The sequence below is a fragment of the Bombina bombina genome, chromosome 8, assembly GCF_027579735.1.
Source record: "Bombina bombina isolate aBomBom1 chromosome 8, aBomBom1.pri, whole genome shotgun sequence".
Lineage (NCBI taxonomy): Eukaryota > Metazoa > Chordata > Amphibia > Anura > Bombinatoridae > Bombina > Bombina bombina.
Window position 1 is genome coordinate 272,145,783 of NC_069506.1, and position 18,248 is coordinate 272,164,030.

At 39.7% G+C, this 18,248-nt stretch overlaps 1 protein-coding gene across 1 annotated transcript in view; it reads left to right on the forward strand.

Moving 5' to 3' along the window:
- Positions 1-836: 836 nt before the first annotated feature.
- The window catches only part of NHERF4 (NHERF family PDZ scaffold protein 4), a 54,211-nt gene continuing 36,799 nt past the window's right edge, over positions 837-18,248 (forward strand). Inside the window, exons 1-4 of the mRNA XM_053691140.1 lie at positions 837-893; positions 8,163-8,169; positions 9,084-9,111; positions 10,563-10,624. Coding sequence (XP_053547115.1) covers positions 837-893; positions 8,163-8,169; positions 9,084-9,111; positions 10,563-10,624 — 154 coding nt within the window. The remainder of the gene's footprint in view (positions 894-8,162; positions 8,170-9,083; positions 9,112-10,562; positions 10,625-18,248) is intronic.

Consider the following 18,248-nt stretch of genomic DNA (forward strand, 5'->3'; position numbering starts at 1 on the left):
GACATATGGTGTGAGGTAAGGTACTTAAGCATGTAGCTGACATACACGTTTGTTTGGGGACATCTGGTGTGAGGTATGATGCTTAAGCATGTAGCTGACATACTCATTTGTTTAAGGACATCTGGTGTGAGGTATAATGCTTAGAGCATGTAGCTGACATACACATTTGTTTAAGGACATCTGGTGTGAGGTATAATGCTTAAGCATGTAGCTGACATACAATGTTTGTTTAAGGACATCTGGTGTGAGGTATGATGCTTAAGCATGTAGCTGACATACAAGTTTGTTTGGGGACATCTGGTGTGAGGTCATGATGTTTAAGCATGTAGCTGACATACTCGTTTGGGTACATCTGGTGTGAGGTATGATGTTTAAGCATGTAGCTGACATACACATTTGTTTAAGGACATCTGGTGTGAGGTAAGGTACTTAAAGCATGTAGCTGACATACCACGTTTGTTTGGGGACATCTGGTGTGAGGTTTGTGCTTAAGCATGTAGCTGACATACTCATTTGTTTAAGGACATCTGGTGTGAGGTATAATGCTTAGCATGTAGCTGACATACAAGGTTTGTTTGGGGACCATCTGGGTGTGAGGTATGATGGGGTTTAAGCATTTAGCTGACATACACGTTTGGGTACATCTGGTGTGAGGTATGATGTTTTAAGCATGTAGCTGACATACATGTTGTTTAAGGACATCTGGTGTGAGGTAAGGTACTTAAGCATGTAGCTGACAATACACATTTGTTTAAGGACATCTGGTGTGAGAGAGTTTGTTTGGGTACATCTGGGTGTGAGAGAGTTTTGTTTAAGGACATCTGGTGTGAGGTACGATGTTTAAGGATGTAGCCGGGACAGTGTCACGGTTTGTTGGGGACATCTGGTGTGAGGTATGATGCTTAAGCATGTAGCTGACATACTCATTTGTTTAAGGACATCTGGTGGTGAGGTATAATGCTTTAAGCATGTGAGCTGACATACACTATTTGTTTAAGACATCTGGGTGTGAGTATAATGCTTAAGCATGTAGCGGACATACTCATTTGTTTAAGGACTTCTGGTGTGAGGGTATGATGCTTAAGCATGTAGCTGACATACACGTTGTTTGGGGACATCTGGTGTGAGGGTATGATGCTTAAGCGAGGTAGCTGACTATACTCATTTGTTTAAGGACATCTGGTGTGAGGTATAATGCTTAAGCATGTAGCTGACATACACATTAGTTTAAAGGACATCTGGTGTGAGGTATAATGCTTAAGCATGTAGCTGACATACTCATTTGTTTAAGGACATCTGGTGTGAGGTATGATGCTTAAGCATGTAGCTGACATACAAGTTTGGGGGACATCTGGTGTGAGGTATGATGTTTAAGCGATGTAGCTGACATACACCGTTTGGGGTACAGTCTGGTGTGAGGTATGATGTTTAAGAGCATGTAGCTGACATACACATTTGTTTAAGGACATATGGTGTGAGGTAAGGTACTTAAGCATGTAGCTGACATACACGTTTGTTTTGGGGACATCTGGTGTGAGGTATGATGCTTAAGCATGTAGCTGACATACTCAATTTGTTTAAGGACATCTGGTGTGAGGTATACTGCTTAAGCATGTAGCTGACATACACATTTGTTTAAGGACATCTGGTTGTGAGGTATAATGCTTAAGGCATGGTAGCTGGACATACAAGGTTTGTTTGGGAGACATCTGGTGTGAGGTATGATGTTTAAGCATGTAGCTGACATACACGTTTGGGTACATCTGGTGTGAGGTATGATGTTTAAGCATGTAGCTGACATACACATTTGTTTAAGGGACATATGGTGGTGAGGTAAGGTACTTAAGCATGTAGCTGACATACTCGTTGTTTGGGGACATCTGGTGTGAGGTATGATGCTTAAGCATGTAGCTGACATACTCATTTGTTTAAGGACATCTGGTGTGAGGTATAATGCTTAAGCATGTAGCTGACATACACATTTGTTCTAAGGACATCTGGTGTGAGGTATAATGCTTAAGCATGTATTGAGCGACATACTCATTTTGTTTAAGGACATCTGGTGTGAGGTATGATGCTTAAGCATGTAGCTGACATACAAGCTTTGTTTGGGGACATCTGGTGTGAGGTATGATGTTTAAGCATGTAGCTTACATACACGTTTGGGTACATCTGGTGTGAGGTATGATGTTTAAGCATGGTAGCTGACATACACATTTGTTTAAGGACATCTGGTGTGAGGTAAGGTACTTAAGCATGTAGCTGACATACACGTTTGTTTGGGGACATCTGGTGTGAGGTATGATGCTTAAAGCATGTAGCTGACATACTCAGTTGTTTAAGGGACATCTGGTGTGAGGTATAATGCTTAAGCATGTAGCTGACATACAAGTTTGTTTGGGGGACATCTGGTGTGAGGGTATGATGCTTAAGCATGTAGCTGACATACACGTTTTGGGTACATCTGGTGTGAGGTATGATGCTTAAGCATGTAGGCTGACATACACGTTTTGGGTACCATCTGGTGTGAGGTATGATGTTTAAGCATGTAGCTGAGCATACATGTTTGTTTAAGGTCATCTGGTGTGAGGTAATGATGCTTAAGCATGTAGCTGACATACAACATTTGTTTAAGGGATCATTTGGTGTGAGGTATGATGCTTAAGCATGTAGCTGACATACACGTTTGTTTAAGGACATCTGGTGTGAGGTATAATGCGTAAGCATGTAGCTGACATACACATTTGTTTAAGGACATCTGGTGTGAGGTATAATGCTTAAGCATGTAGCTGACATACAAGTTTGTTAAGGATCATCTGGTGTGAGGTATGATGCTTAAGCATGTAGCTGACATACAAGTTTAAGGACATCTGGTGTGAGGTATGATCGTTAAGCATGTAGCTGACATACACGTTTGGGTACATCTGTGTGTGAGGTATGATGTTTAAGCATGTAGCTTGACATACACATTTGTTTAAGGACATCTGGTGTGAGAGATTTGTTTGGGTACATCTGGTGTGAGAGAGTTTGTTTGGGTACATCTGGTGTGAGGTATGATGTTTAAGCATGCTAGCTGACATACACATTTGGGTACATCTGGTGTGAGGTATTATGGTTTAAGGATGTAGGCTGACATACACATTTGTTTAAGGGACATCTGGTGTGAGGTAAGGTACTTAAGCATGTAGCTGACATACACGTTTGTTTGGGGACAGTCTGGTGTGAAGGTATGATTGCTTAAGCATGTAGCTGACATACTCATTTGTTTAAGGACATCTGGTGCGAGGTATACATGCTTAGCATGTAGCTGACATACACATTTGTTTAAGGACATCTGGTGTGAGGTATAATGCTTAAGCATGTAGCTGACATACTCATTTGTTTAAGGGACATCTGTGTGAGGTATGATGCTTAAGCATGTAGTTGACTACAAGTTTGTTTGGGGACATCTGGGCTGGAGGTATGAGGTTTTAAGCATGTAGCTGACATACACGTTAGGGTACATCTGGGTGTGAGGTATGAATGTTTAAGCATGTAGCTGACATACACATTTGTTTAAGGACATATGGTGTGAGGTAAGGTACTTAAGCATGTAGCTGGACATACACGTTTTGTTGGTGGGACATCTGGTGTGAGGTATGATGCTTAAGCATGTAGCTGACATACTCATTTGTTTAAGGACATCTGGTGTGAGAGAGTTTGTTTGGGTACATCTGGTGTGAGAGAGTTTGTTTGGGTACATCTGGTGGTGAGGTATAATGCTTAAGCATGTAGCTGACATACACATTTGTTTTAGGACATCTGGTGTGAGGTATAATGCTTAAGCATGTAGCTGACATACATGTTTGTTTGGGGGGACATCTGGTGTGAGGTATGATGTTTAGAGCAGTAGCTGACATACACTTTTGGGTACATCTGGGGGTGAGGTATGATGTTTAAGCATGTAGCTGACATACACATTTGTTTAAGGACATATGGTGTGAGGTAGATGCGTACTTAAGCATGTAGCTGACATACCTCGTTTGTTTGGGGACATCCTGGTGTGAGGTATGATGCTTAAGCATGTAGCTGACATACTCATTTGTTTAAGGACATCTGGTGTGAGGTATAATGCTTAAGCATGTAGCTGACATACTCATTTGTTTAAGGACATCTGGTGTGAGGTATAATGCTTAAGCATGTAGCTGACATACAAGTTTGTTTAAGGACATCTGGTGTGAGGTATGATGCTTAAGCATGTAGCTGACATACAAGTTTGTTTGGGGACATCTGGTGTGAGGTATGATGTTTAAGCATGTAGCTGACATACACGTTTGGGTACATCTGGTGTGAGGTATGATGTTTAAGCATGTAGCTGACAGACACATTTGTTTAAGGGACATCTGGTGTGAGGTAAGGTACTTAAGCATGTAGCTGACATACACGTTTGTTTGGGGACATCTGGTGTGAGGTATGATGCTTAAGCATGTAGCTGACATACTCATTTGTTTAAGGACATCTGGTGTGAGGTATAATGCTTAAGCATGTTAGCTGACATACAAGTTTGTTTGGGGGACATCTGGTGTGAGGTATGATGTTTAAGCATGTAGCCTGACATACACGTTTGGGGACATCTGGTGTGAGGTATGATGTTTAAGCATGTAGCTGACATACATGTTTGTTTAAGGACATCTGGTGTGAGGTAAGGTACTTAAGCATGTAGCTGACATACACATTTGTTTAAGGACATCTGGTGTGAGAGAGTTTGTTTGGGTACAGCTGGTGTGAGAGAGTTTGTTTAAGGACATCTGGTGTGAGGTATGATGCTTAAGCATGTAGCTGACATACATTTTGTTTGGGGACATCTGGTGTGAGGTATGATGTTTAAGCATGTAGCTGACATACACGTTTGGGTAAATCTGGTGTGAGGTATGATGTTTAAGGATGTAGCTGAGCATACACATTTGTTTAAGGACATCTGGGTGTGAGGTAAGGTACTTAAGCATGTAGCTGACATACACGTTTTTTTGGGGACATCTGGTGGTGAGGTATGATGCTTAAGCATGTAGCTGACATACTCATTTGTTTAAGGACATCTGGTGTGAGGTATAATGCTTAAGCATGTAGCTGACATACACATTTGTTTAAGGACATCTGGTGTGAGGTATAATGCTTAAGCATGTAGCTGACATACTCATTTGTTTAAGGACATCTGTGTGAGGTATGATGCTTAAGCATGTAGCTGACATACACGTTTGTTTGGGGACATCTGGTGTGAGGTATGATGCTTAAGCATGTAGCTGACATACTCATTCTTGTTTAAGGACATCTGGTGTGAGGTATAATGCTTAAGCATGTAGCTGACATACAAGTTTGTTTGGGGACATCTGGTGTGAGGTATGATGTTTAAGCATGTAGCTGAGCATACACGTTTGGGTACATCTGGTGTGAGGTATGATGTTTAAGCATGTAGCTGACATACACGTTTGGGTACATCTGGTGTGAGGTATGATGTTTAAGCATGTAGCTGACATACACGTTTGTTTAAGGACATCTGGTGTGAGGTACGATGCTTAAGCATGTAGCTGACATACACGTTTGTTTAAGGACATCTGGTGTGAGGTATGATGCTTAAGCATGTAGCTGACATACACGTTTGTTTGGGGACATCTGGTGTGAGGTATGATGCTTAAGCATGTAGCTGACATACACGTTTGTTTGGGGACATCTGGTGTGAGGTATGATGCTTAAGCATGTAGCTGACATACACATTTGTTTAAGGACATCTGGTGTGAGGTATAATGCTTAAGCATGTAGCTGACATACACATTTGTTTAAGGACATCTGGTGTGAGGTATAATGCTTAAGCATGTAGCTGACATACAAGTTTGTTTGGGGACATCTGGTGTGAGGTACGATGCTTAAGCATGTAGCTGACATACAAGTTTGTTTAAGGACATCTGGTGTGAGGTGTGATGCTTAAGCATGTAGCTGACATACAAGTTTGTTTGGGGACATCTGGTGTGAGGTATGATGCTTAAGCATGTAGCTGACATACAAGTTTGTTTAAGGACATCTGGTGTGAGGTATGATGCTTAAGCATGTAGCTGACATACACGTTTGTTTAAGGACATCTGGTGTGAGGTATGATGCTTAAGGCATGTAGCTGACATACACGTTTGTTTAACGACATCTGGTGTGAGGTATGATGCTTAAAGCATGTAGCTGACATACACGTTTGTTTGGGGACATCCTGGTGTGAGGTATGATGCTTAAGCATGTAGCTGACATACACGTTTGTTTGGGGACATCTGGTGTGAGGTACAATGCTTAAGCATGTAGCTGACATAGCAAGTTTGGGGACATCTGGTGTGAGGTATGATGCTTAAGCATGTAGCTGACATACAAGTTTGGGGACATCTGGTGTGAGGTATGATGCTTAAGCATGTAGCTGACATACAAAGCTTGTTTAAGGAACATCTGGGTGTGAGGTGATGATGCTTAAGCATGTAGATGACATACAAGTTTGGGGACATCTGTGTAGAGGTATGATGCTTAAGCATGTAGCTGACATACAAGTTTGGGGACATCTGGTGTGAGGTATGATGCTTAAGCATGTAGCTGACATACACGTTTGTTTGGGGACATCTGGTCTGAGGTATGATGTTAAATCATGTAGCTAAAAAACATTGGTTGGGGAAAGGACATGAATCTGGTCTGAAATACAGAGATATGGTCCCTTAGAGGGGGTATAACACTCCCTAATAAGCTGAACATCCCCAACATACTTTTGCATCAAGCCTTTTTCCCACGCTGAGGTGCTAATTGTGGGTATCCTTTTGTACTGGCTTGCACAAGACCATAATAACCAATCCGCATCTAAATACTGTCTTAGGTCATCACAGTGCGAGATCTTGTGTTAAAAATAGGTAAGGTTAAAAAGCGTAAAAGCCCCAGCGATGCTATTTACTTACATGACTTTTTTTTTTACAAATAATTAGAAAAAAAAATGACAAGGTTGTGAGTTCAAGTTAAAGCTGAGCACCTTTTAAGCACTGTTTTAGCATAAATGCAGTATACCGAGATACCATTGTAGCTCTAAAAGAAGTGGAATACATGCACAACTTGATTTACAGTAAGAGCTCATTTCAATTTAACAACTTTTTAATTAGCTGCCTTTAGTGTTATAAACATCCTATTTGGACAAAAACTTAAATACCCCAAAGATCTAAAAGTCTCTAAACGTTATTCTTCCTCTCTGTTCACTAAATATATCAATTTTAATTTAAATAATGTTAATTAATATGTATATATTGTAAAAATATTTTCATGTCACTCTATGTTTTTATCCATCTCATTTCCTTGATATCTGATTAGTAATAATGTTAGGAAACAAGTGGCATTTACCAACAGTTAAAGGGACACTATACAGATTTTTGTTTTGCATAAATGTTTTGTAGATGATCATTTATATAGCCCATACAGGTTTTATTTTAAATGTTTAGTTTTTGCTTATTAAATAAACATTGCTCTGGTTTTCAGAACTCCTCAACCATGCCCACAGTTTTATGAGACTACCGCCGGTATACCTTTACACTGCACTCCAGCTGCTTTCTGTTTGTGTACAAGGGTCTCTTTCATATAGCAGCAATGAAGGGGGACGGGGCGAAGTGTCTGTTTTTCCCCCCCTTGCAGTGGGTATGTCCCAGATGTAACTTTATCAACAGTGCTACAACCTGGGAACTCGTCTAAGTAAGTTTTTAAAAGGTTGTTATACAGGAAGTTTTAGATGAGTATCTGTGCATCTTATTCTTTATAATAGTGTCTAATACATGCAGTTATATGAAAATTGGTGTATACTGTCCCTTTAAATGTAACGGTTAGGCTTCGGGAAAGGGATGAGATTAGCATTTCTTCTTGCCATAAAGGCATCTTTTTCTTTTTCATAGTTCTGAAATAACAATAAAATCGCAACATCATGTCTTGAGATACAAGGCTGATGTTTGTGCAAACTCATTATATTAGTATCTGGCATTAAATGTTCACAACAACTAACAATATAGAAATACTCTGCTATGAATATTTTGGAAATAATAAAAAAAAGCCTTGTTACGAGATTTAGAACTAAACTGCCAGAATTTTCTTAAAAGTTACACTTGTTTTTCTGTTTTTGTATTTTAAAGGTACCATGTAAGTCAAACTTAAAGTTTCATGATTTAGATAGCGTTAAAAAAGAAAGATATCAACTGCTGTTAAAATTAAAATATACGTTACCCAAATGCTAAATCCCTTGAATGTGATGCACCGCCACCATACCTGTAAAAAAATATCACATGAATGTTTTTATGTAAATAAGGAGAGACTTTAACAAAGTTTTGTTTATAAGTTACACATTCCTTGATGCAATAACACGACAAAATTATAAACCGGTCACTCACTAACAATATAAGTGATTGTGTAACATCAATCATAGGGTTTAGCCAGAGTTAGAGGAAACACTGTAAATACAAATGTGACTCTTAACAGGACAGTCTACGCCAAAAATGTTATTGTTTAAAAAGATAAATAATCCCTTTTATTACACCATTCACCTGTTTTATATAACCAACACTGTTATATTAATATACTTTTAACCTCTGTGCCTTACCTTGTATCTAAGCCTCTTTTGACAGCCCCCTGATTCCAAGCGCTATTTATTATCTATTGACTTGGATTTTAGTGCAGTGTCAGCCACAACTCCATGGGAGAGAGCAGCAATGTTATCTATATGGCTCACATGAACTAGTACTCTCTTGTTGTGAAAGCTAATACAAAGCATGCAATAAGAGGCCTGTCTGTACGTGGCTTCGAAACAGAAGCAGAAATGCTCCAGAGGTTTTAACTGTTACACAGTCCATAATGTAACCATCGTTTGTTGTAGTAAAGCTGGGTGGCTAAGGGTAGTAAAGGCATTGTTTTTATTTTTTAAACAATAACAAATTTTAGTGTAGACTGTCCCTTTAAACTATATATACTTTATACAGATTTCACTATTTCTAGATCACTATCTCACTTTTCAGGATTTCAGCACTCACTCACGTAGCTCTTTTTTGTGTCTCTAACAGGGATTGAAGAGGATTTCGTATTAACCACGTGAGTTCCAAACACTTTTATGCACCTAAATTAGAACATAGCAGTCACATGGTTTTAAAATAGAGAGGTAACAAGAGTATTTTGGAGAGGTTATTTGGAGCAACAAGAATCATTTTAGAAGGGGTTTATATGCAGGCAAAGGCCCATATTTTATCAAGCTCCCGTATGGAGCTTGAAGGGCCGTGTTTCTGGCGAGTCTTCAGACTCGCCAGAAACACAAGTTATGAAGCAGCGGTCTAAAGACCGCTGCTCCATAACCCTGCTCTGAGCAGGCGGACAGAATCGGCAGAAATCAACCCGATCGAGTACGATCGGGTTGATCGACACCTCCCTGCTGGCGGTCGATTGGCCGTGAGTCAGCAGGGGGGGCGCGTTGCACCAGCAGCTCTTGTGAGCTGCTGGAGCAATGTTAAATGCGGAGAGCGTATTGCTCTCCGCATTTAGCGAGGTCTTGCGGACCTGATCCGCACTGTCGGATCAGGTCCGCAAGACCTTTGATAAATAGGGGCCAAAGTAAATCACAAGAGAGGATTGTAGTGGGAAATTAGCGGTGACAATGGAAGGGATTAATAAATGTAGCTTATGAAGGTGGTGGTAAAGGGAGAGCTACTATATGGTGCAATACGTCATGCTATAAGCAGTACGATTTTAATGCATATTAGTGAATTTAAAGGGATACTAAGCCCATTTATTTTTCTTTCATGATTCAGATAGAGCATGCAATTTTAAGCAACTTTCTCTTGGTATCTTTATTTGAAAAAACAGGAATGTAAGCTTAGAAGCCGGCCCGTTTTTGGTTCAGCATCTGGGTTGTGCTTGCTGATTGGTAGCTAAATGTAGCCACCAATCAGCAAGCACTACCCATGTTCTGAACCAAAAATGGGCCATCTCGTAAGTTACCAAGAGAATGAAGAAAAATTGATAATAGGAGTAAATTATAAAGTTGCCTAAAATTGTTTGCTCTATCTGAATCATTAAAAAAAATTTGGGTTTGGTGTCCCTTTAAAGTAAGAAAAGAATATTACTTTGTATAATATATCTACTTCTATTTATGTGAGGTATTTATCGCATCTTTTCTATCTGACATGCAGACAGTAGTGCACTCCAGTCTATCGCTAAAGCAAAAATAATAACTTTGAACTTATAATATAAGTGCAAAAATGTAAGTGGTATGGATTGCGCTCAAGCGATGTTAACACATGACAGAACTAATATTTTTCACTTGCAATCAAGGCCAGAATGTGTTATGGGGAGAGGTTAATGGTTATATGGACCAATAGGAAATTATCTTTAAAAATGCAATATGCATATGTTAGAGATGGAGAAATAGGGGGCAATGTAAGGAATATGTTAAATAAACAGTTTTTATGCAGATAAGCATTAGTAAAAAAATAGTTTTGTATTATGCAAAATCATTTAAATGAAAAAATATATTTTTCTTTTTTTCTGAGGTTTACATTTAACCCAAAACTGGGTATTGACAATCCTGCCCTGTGCCTTGGGGATGATACAGGTAAATGCATCCATAACGTCTGTGATCCCCACTTAAAGGGACACATCCTGAAAAGCAACATGCTCTTGGGGGGGTTTACAGCAATTTAAAGTATGAAACTGCAGTGTTTTTCTTTTAAAATTGAGTTAAAGAGACAAAGTCCAGCTCATGTTTCAGACAGATCATGCAATTTAACTATTTAATTTACTTCTCTTATCAAAATTACTTTGTTCTCTTTGTATATTTTGTTGAAAAGCATGCCTAGGTAGGCCTTAGGAGTAGCAGTGCATTACTGTGTGTTAGCTGGTAGTTGGAGGCTATGCACATATGTCTCTTGTTGCAGTAGTGCATTACTGCTCTGAAGCAGACTTAAAGGGACATAATACTCATATGCTAAATCACTTGAAACTGATGCAGTATAACTGTAAAAAGCTGACAGGAAAATATCACCTGAGCATCTCTATGTAAAAAAAGAAGATATTTTACCTCATAATGTCCTCAGCTCAGCAGAGTAAGTTCTGTGTAAAAAGTTATACTCAACTGATGCTCAGCTGCAGGTAAAAAATAAAATGAAGAAATAAACAGCAGCCAATCAGCATCAACAGTGCTGAGGTCATGAACTCTTTTACTGTGATCTCATGAGATTTCACTTAACTCTCATGAGATTTCATTGTAAATTTCCTTAAGTTGAATAGGGAAATAAGATGAGAGTGCATGTAAGCTCGCTCCTTCCGCTGTCCCGGGACAGACATACTAATTTGCTGCTTAGAAGTCCTTTACAATGGGATGTGGCTACTGAGAAACTTTTGAGGTAAAATATCTTTCTTTTTTACATAGAGATGTTCAGGTGATATTTTCTAGTCAGCTTTTTACAGCTATACTGCATCACTTTCAAGTGTTTAAACATTTGGGTATTATGGCCCTTTAAACTAGTTCTGCCTTCCCAGCCCTTTTCTGAAATAGCAGTTTCCCCCCCCCCTTCCCTGCATATGAAAAGACAGATAATATAAACAGGAGCCAGCAGGAGTCTGTAAACGCATGTATATATCTGACACTGTGGGGCTTGGTTAGGAGTCTGAAAATCAGCACAATGTTTTTAAAAAAATAAGCAAAACTACACATTGTTACAAAACACTCCCAGATGGGCTTTATAAATACAACTTATATCAGTATCTGTGCATATTCGTCTTTATAGTAGTGTCTATTACATACCTCCAAACATTTCAAAATTCAAAAGAAGGACACCCCCCCCCCCATAAGACCAGAGTAATATAAATAAAATTGTAAATAAAGTCATATATTTTAATACTCTTAGGCAGCAAATCAATCATAAGCTCAAACCACTGGTATAGCTATGTGAGCTTTGTATTTAATTCGCCTTTGCAGAGACAAATATTTTTATCTTAATTGGACATTTAATAATAGATTCTTTAAAACTGCTCTCTGCATTCCCCATTACTATTCTAGACTCTGGCCTTTAAAGTCAGCAAAATTCACAGTAACACAAGCTACATGTACACACACTCAAATACACAGAAACACACACTACATAGCATATACTTACACCTGTAAATACACACACACTACATAGCATACACTTATACATGCAGATGCACACACACTACATAGCATACACTTATACATGCATGTACACACACACTACATAGCTTACACTTATACATGCAGATGCACACACACTACATAGCTTACACTTATACATGCAGATGCACACACACACTACATAGCTTACACTTATACATGCAGATACACACACACTACATAGCTTACACATGCATGCAGATACACACACACTACATAGCTTACACTTATGCATGCAGATACACACACACTACATAGCTTACACTTATGCATGCAGATACACACACACTACATAGCATACACTTATACATGCATATACACACACACTACATAGCATACACTTATACAAACAGATACATACACACACACTACATAGCTTACACTTATGCATGCAGATACACACACACTACATAGCTTACATTTATGCATGCAGATACACACACACTACATAGCATACACTTATACATACAGATATACCCACATTTATACATGCAGATACACACACACTACATAGCATACACTTATACATACAGATACAGTATACCCACATTTATACATGCAGATACACACACTTCATAGCATACACTTATACATACAGATATACCCACACTTATACATGCAGATACACACACTACATAGCATACACTTATACATGCATATACACACACACACTTATACATACACATACACACACACTATATAGCATACACTTATACATACAGATATACACACACACACTACATAGCTTACACTTATACATGCAGATACACACACTACATAACATACACTTATACATACAGATATACACACACTATATAGCATACACTTATATATGCAGATACACACACACACACGTATACATACAGATACACACACACTATATAGCATACACTTATACATACAGCTACACACACTTATACATACAGATACACATACACTAAATAGCATACACTTATACATGCAGATACACACACACACTACATCATATTTGGGTATCTGTAATTCATTGTATGGGGTCCTGGGATTGGCAAGCACATTAGCTGGCAGTCTGAGGCTGCCACTGTTCATTACCCTGGTGTTAGCACTAGAGTGACCACATGTCCCGGACTGCCCGGGACAATCCAGCATTTTGCAGGTCTGTCCCTGGTCCCGGGCACCATCATTGCGGGACAATGCAGTGTCCCGGAATGGATGGCTGCCCTCCAGTGCCGCCATGGCCATCTGTCAAACAGACTCTCTGACTCCACCGGGGATTGACGCAGCGAAGCCAGGAGAGAGGCGTGCTGCCTGCGCAGCTAGCGGGATGATGTCAGGTATGTTTCTGGAGGACACAGGAGGAGAAGAACATCCTGGTGGCGGGCGCCGCGCAATATCTAAGCAGTACACAGAGCAGACTCAGCAGAGTAGCGTGCGCAGAGCAGATTCAGCAGACGAGTTATTATTATAGCAGACTCAGTCTCAGATGGGTAAGAATAGATTAGAACTACTAGACGTTGCAACTTTCATCATATGCACACATAGCATAGTAAAATTATACTAATTAATTAGTATGTTCATGACATTTTTATTTTATCATCAACCATACAAAAAATATTTTTCATTATGATATAAATTTTAAAAAATATATAGCAAAGGTGGTTTGATTCCCTGATGAGATGGGTGATGTAAAAAGTATGCCGCTCTAAGTAACTTTATGAAAGCATGTGTACATTGTACATCACCTAAAGTCTAAAGTGGTGACCACAGTTTTGGGGTTTTTTTTATGAGGGGGGGGGGGGGGTGTCCCTGAATGGCAGTTTGGAAATGTGGTCACCCTAGTTAGCACTGCTCATCATATAAAACTGAAGGTATGCTACTATTATCACAAGGGGTTAGATGTCATCACAACCAGAGGTTAGAGGTCACCATTACCTGAGGTCAGAGGGTATACAGCCTTCTTACTCCTGCTTAACCCACACACCATTCCTTTTCCACAGGGAATCTAACAGGTATCTAACCCTGGGAGAGAAAAGCCAGCTGCTTCTGAGTTTTTTTTATTGTAAATGCATGGGGCAATGCGGGACAGATGGCAAGCTTCCCAGGAGGGTGGGACAGACCCCTAAAATTGGGACTGTTCCATGAAAATTGGGACAGTTGGGGGGTATGTTATATGAAAATTCGATTATACTGCCCCTTTAAGGGAACTACATCCCACTAGCTCAGTAAGTGATAAGCTTCTTATGGTGGTAAGCATTGCAAACACACTTCTGGTTCTTGTACAAGCACAAAAATTGCTAGAGAAATCAAATCACCACAATTTAGAGCTATTTCATGAGGTCCAGAAATGCAGATAACACTTGCTGCCATTTGTGCCTATTATTCAATGGACAGCTGAGCTAGTGCTTGGAGAGTTCCATTAATAGTTTATATTTTCTTAAAGGGTTGCCAACTTTTATGTGCAGAACATTGGAAGGACAAATATTTACAGTAAACACATAGTTAAAACCTTTATTAAAAATGAATATTGCATATATATGATTGTTCATGTTTTCATCTACTTAACAGCAAAGGGCTCCAATTAAAGGGACATGAAACCCCAAAAAATTATTTCATGATTCAGATAGAGAATACAATTTTAAACAGCTTCCTAATTTACTTCTATTATCTAATTTGTTTCATTCTCTTGGTATCATTTGTTGAAGGTGCAGCAATGCACTACTGGTGTCTAACTGGACACATGGGTGAGGCAATGACAATCAGTATATATATATATATGCAGCTACCAATCAGCAGCTAGAACCTAGGTTCTTTGCTGCTCCTGAGTTTACCTAGATAATCCTTTCAGCAAAGGATAACAAGAGAATAAAGCAAAATAATAATAGAAGTAAATTGGAAAGTTGTTTAAAATTGTTTCTTCTATTGGAATCATGAAATAATTAAATAATTTTTTTGGGTTTAATGTCCCTTTAACATATATATATATATATATATATATATATATATATATATATATATATATATATATATATATATATATATATATATTCTCCTCATATGTCTGCATATACATTTCCCAATGGTCGACAACCAGGACGCTAAGTCAAATAATCAATATTAATATAAATAGGGACTGCACTCACTGGATTTAGAAACACATAATACTGTTTAATTCATGGTGACGTTTCGGGGTTCGCAAACTCCTTCCTCAGACCAAGCAATCCCACCCCCAATCAATTCAAAAGTTGTACCAAAAATTTGTAACTACGGCAACACAACAACAGTTGCTATGGTGTTAGTATATACACATATAAAATTCTTATGTAACACATATAAAAAAAGAACATAGTGCATAATATAGCAAATGTCCCAATTATAAAGCAGACATTTTATCACAATTTGTGCAACAATCTTCATATTTACATCTTTGTAGTATACAAAATCATAGTGTTAAGCAAAGAACAACATTCACATTGCAGTCATATGCTCTAAATCATCATTTATGATTGTCACATACCTAAGCAGTTTTAGCCCAATTCAAACAGTTCATTATGTATAGATTTAGGCGATTAATTTCTATTAGAATACATCAAGTCATATACCTAGCAGTTTAATCGTTCAATGTGTGATTATGATAGCGTGTTCGCAATATGGCTCGACGAGATCTGAACACATAAAGGGTTATATACATAATAGGTTTATAGTCTAGTATATCATTATAAATAGGACTTTCATTCATCAATTTTTTTAAAATTTGCGTGTAAATCAAGTTATTAGCGTTATAAATCAATTTCTGAAGTTCCAAAAAATCAATCCAATTTTTTTTTCTGTCTGGATCACGTTTTTCAGTAAACCAATTGAAAATCTGGTTGTTAGGCGGCCGTCACCCCACGTCATCCGCCTCCTTGCACATATGCGCATGTAGTATTCTTTTTTTTCGGAAGCTATTAATTCAGGCTCGCACCGTTTCTAGCATGCGTATTGGTATTATTTAGGTATTGGAGAGTTGTGAATGGATTTGCCGATTTGCCGTTAAACTACGCATGCGCTAATCCGCGATGTCACTTTCTTCTGGGCATGCGCAGTTTAACGGGCGTATTGTGAACGCGCTTTTGAGAGATGTAGAGAGCGGGTGGGACCGCTTTATATGTCACAGAACACAAAACCAGGAAATAGAGGTTGGGAGGAGTAAAAATGCAAACGGTAGGGATTTATATATATATTTTGAAAAATAGAAAAGTATTAGAAACAAAAACTTAGCGATTATCCTATGTTAATATTTGCAAATGCATTGATGTGTTACAAAGGTAAACACTTTATCTTCACTTTAAGTCAGTATCTGTGCTTACCTTTATGTGTATTTGTTATATCTGTATGTGGATGTTTTAGTTCAGAACTGTGTTAGTACAACCCGCACGGCTCCTAGAGTATATTGGAGTAACCACGTAGCGTCACATGACGTACCAGCAACCCGCCCCTTGTCTAACAGACGCATGGCTAATTTTCATAGTCATATGCAGCCGGGTGGATCGTTCCTGTTAGCGCATTATCCTCAATGCAACAGTGTCAGTGTGGTTAGGTCATATCATTGATTAATGAGGGTTGACGACCTTAATGTAATAGTTCCACAAGAATGGGGTATTAAGCTGTATCCTATCGTATTGTGATTCTAGCAGGAGCCCACACAAATAACTAGACAGACTAGCATTCAGGTGAAACAAGAACTGATTTTATTGTACAACATACACTCATTTTATACACACAGCTCATCTTGATAAAACAGGGAGACAATGCCACAGTTTTCCCCCCATTCCCGCCCCTCCAGACTGACCGACGCCTCCATAGCAACCATAGTCCCACAGAATCCCAGGACACAGTGGTGACGGTTTTGGGGTGATCCCGGGGAATCGGCAGCATTTCCAGGGTGTCATTTGAAAGCTCTCGGCCCCCAGATGCAGCAGTCCAAAGCAGCGTGATTCGTTTTTGGGGACCGGAGATATAGCCCGTTGAAGTTATGGGGGTGGGGTGTCCAAAATCCCCAGTTCCCAAAGCAGCCCCCCTCCGGTAATTCCCCCACCTCTTGTACTCCCTAGAGGCTACTAATCCCCAAAAGAGCAGAGCTCTGGGGCACATGGTTGCTGGAGCGACCAGGGGTAAAGTTAGCGGGTGTCCTGCTGTCTTGTGGCCGACCGGGAGTTCCAGGAGCCCGGACAGCTGGAGAGGGGTTAGGCGGGTGTCCGTTGTGAGGCGGCCGACCGGGAGTTCTAGGAGCCCAGCCAGCCTAGGAGGGTTTTCCAGGTCATAGACCAGCTCTTCTCTAAACAAGTTTGTAACACAAAACCATGCAAACAAAAGCTTCCAGATATTGTGGTTGCTCTGAGGAGTCCAAAACCACTGATAAACAACAGGGGTGAGGTTGTAGGGAGTGGGGGGTAGCCTTAGCTGTCTGGTGTCCGTGACATCTCCGCCCCTCCAGTTCGGCAGACCCGGCTAGACCCTTAACGGGTCGGCCTGGGGCTGTCTGACGGTGGCCGTGACATGTATATACTAACACCATAGCAACTGTTATTGTGTTGCTGTGGTTACAAATTTTTGGCACCATTTTTGAATTGATTGGGGGTGGGACTTAGTATATTTAAGTTGTTATTCACTGCTTGGTCTGAGGCAGGGGTCTTTTAAACAGTATTATATTTTTCTAAATCCAGTGAGTGCAGTCCCTATTTATATTAGAAGAGACCTGTGGGAACAGATGAAGAGGCGCCTCATAAAACAATATTGTCTGTACAAAGGAAGCAGACAGGACACAAAACAAGCCCTGAAGGATGGGTACTCACATGGAGAGCGGAACTTAGATGGTGCCTAACCAAACAGGCCGGGACCTCAAATAGTTGCCCGACAGACTGACTCGCCATCCAGGCCAAACACGTGGGGATCGATCACCAAGCAGCAATCAGGAACCAGGAATCCCATTAGCTTCCTACGTGGCCACAGCGTGTAGCGGTATAGCCCACTGATTGGAGCAGGCCGAGTTGTCAACCTCCGTGAATGTTGAAAGGAGTCGTGGTGGAGG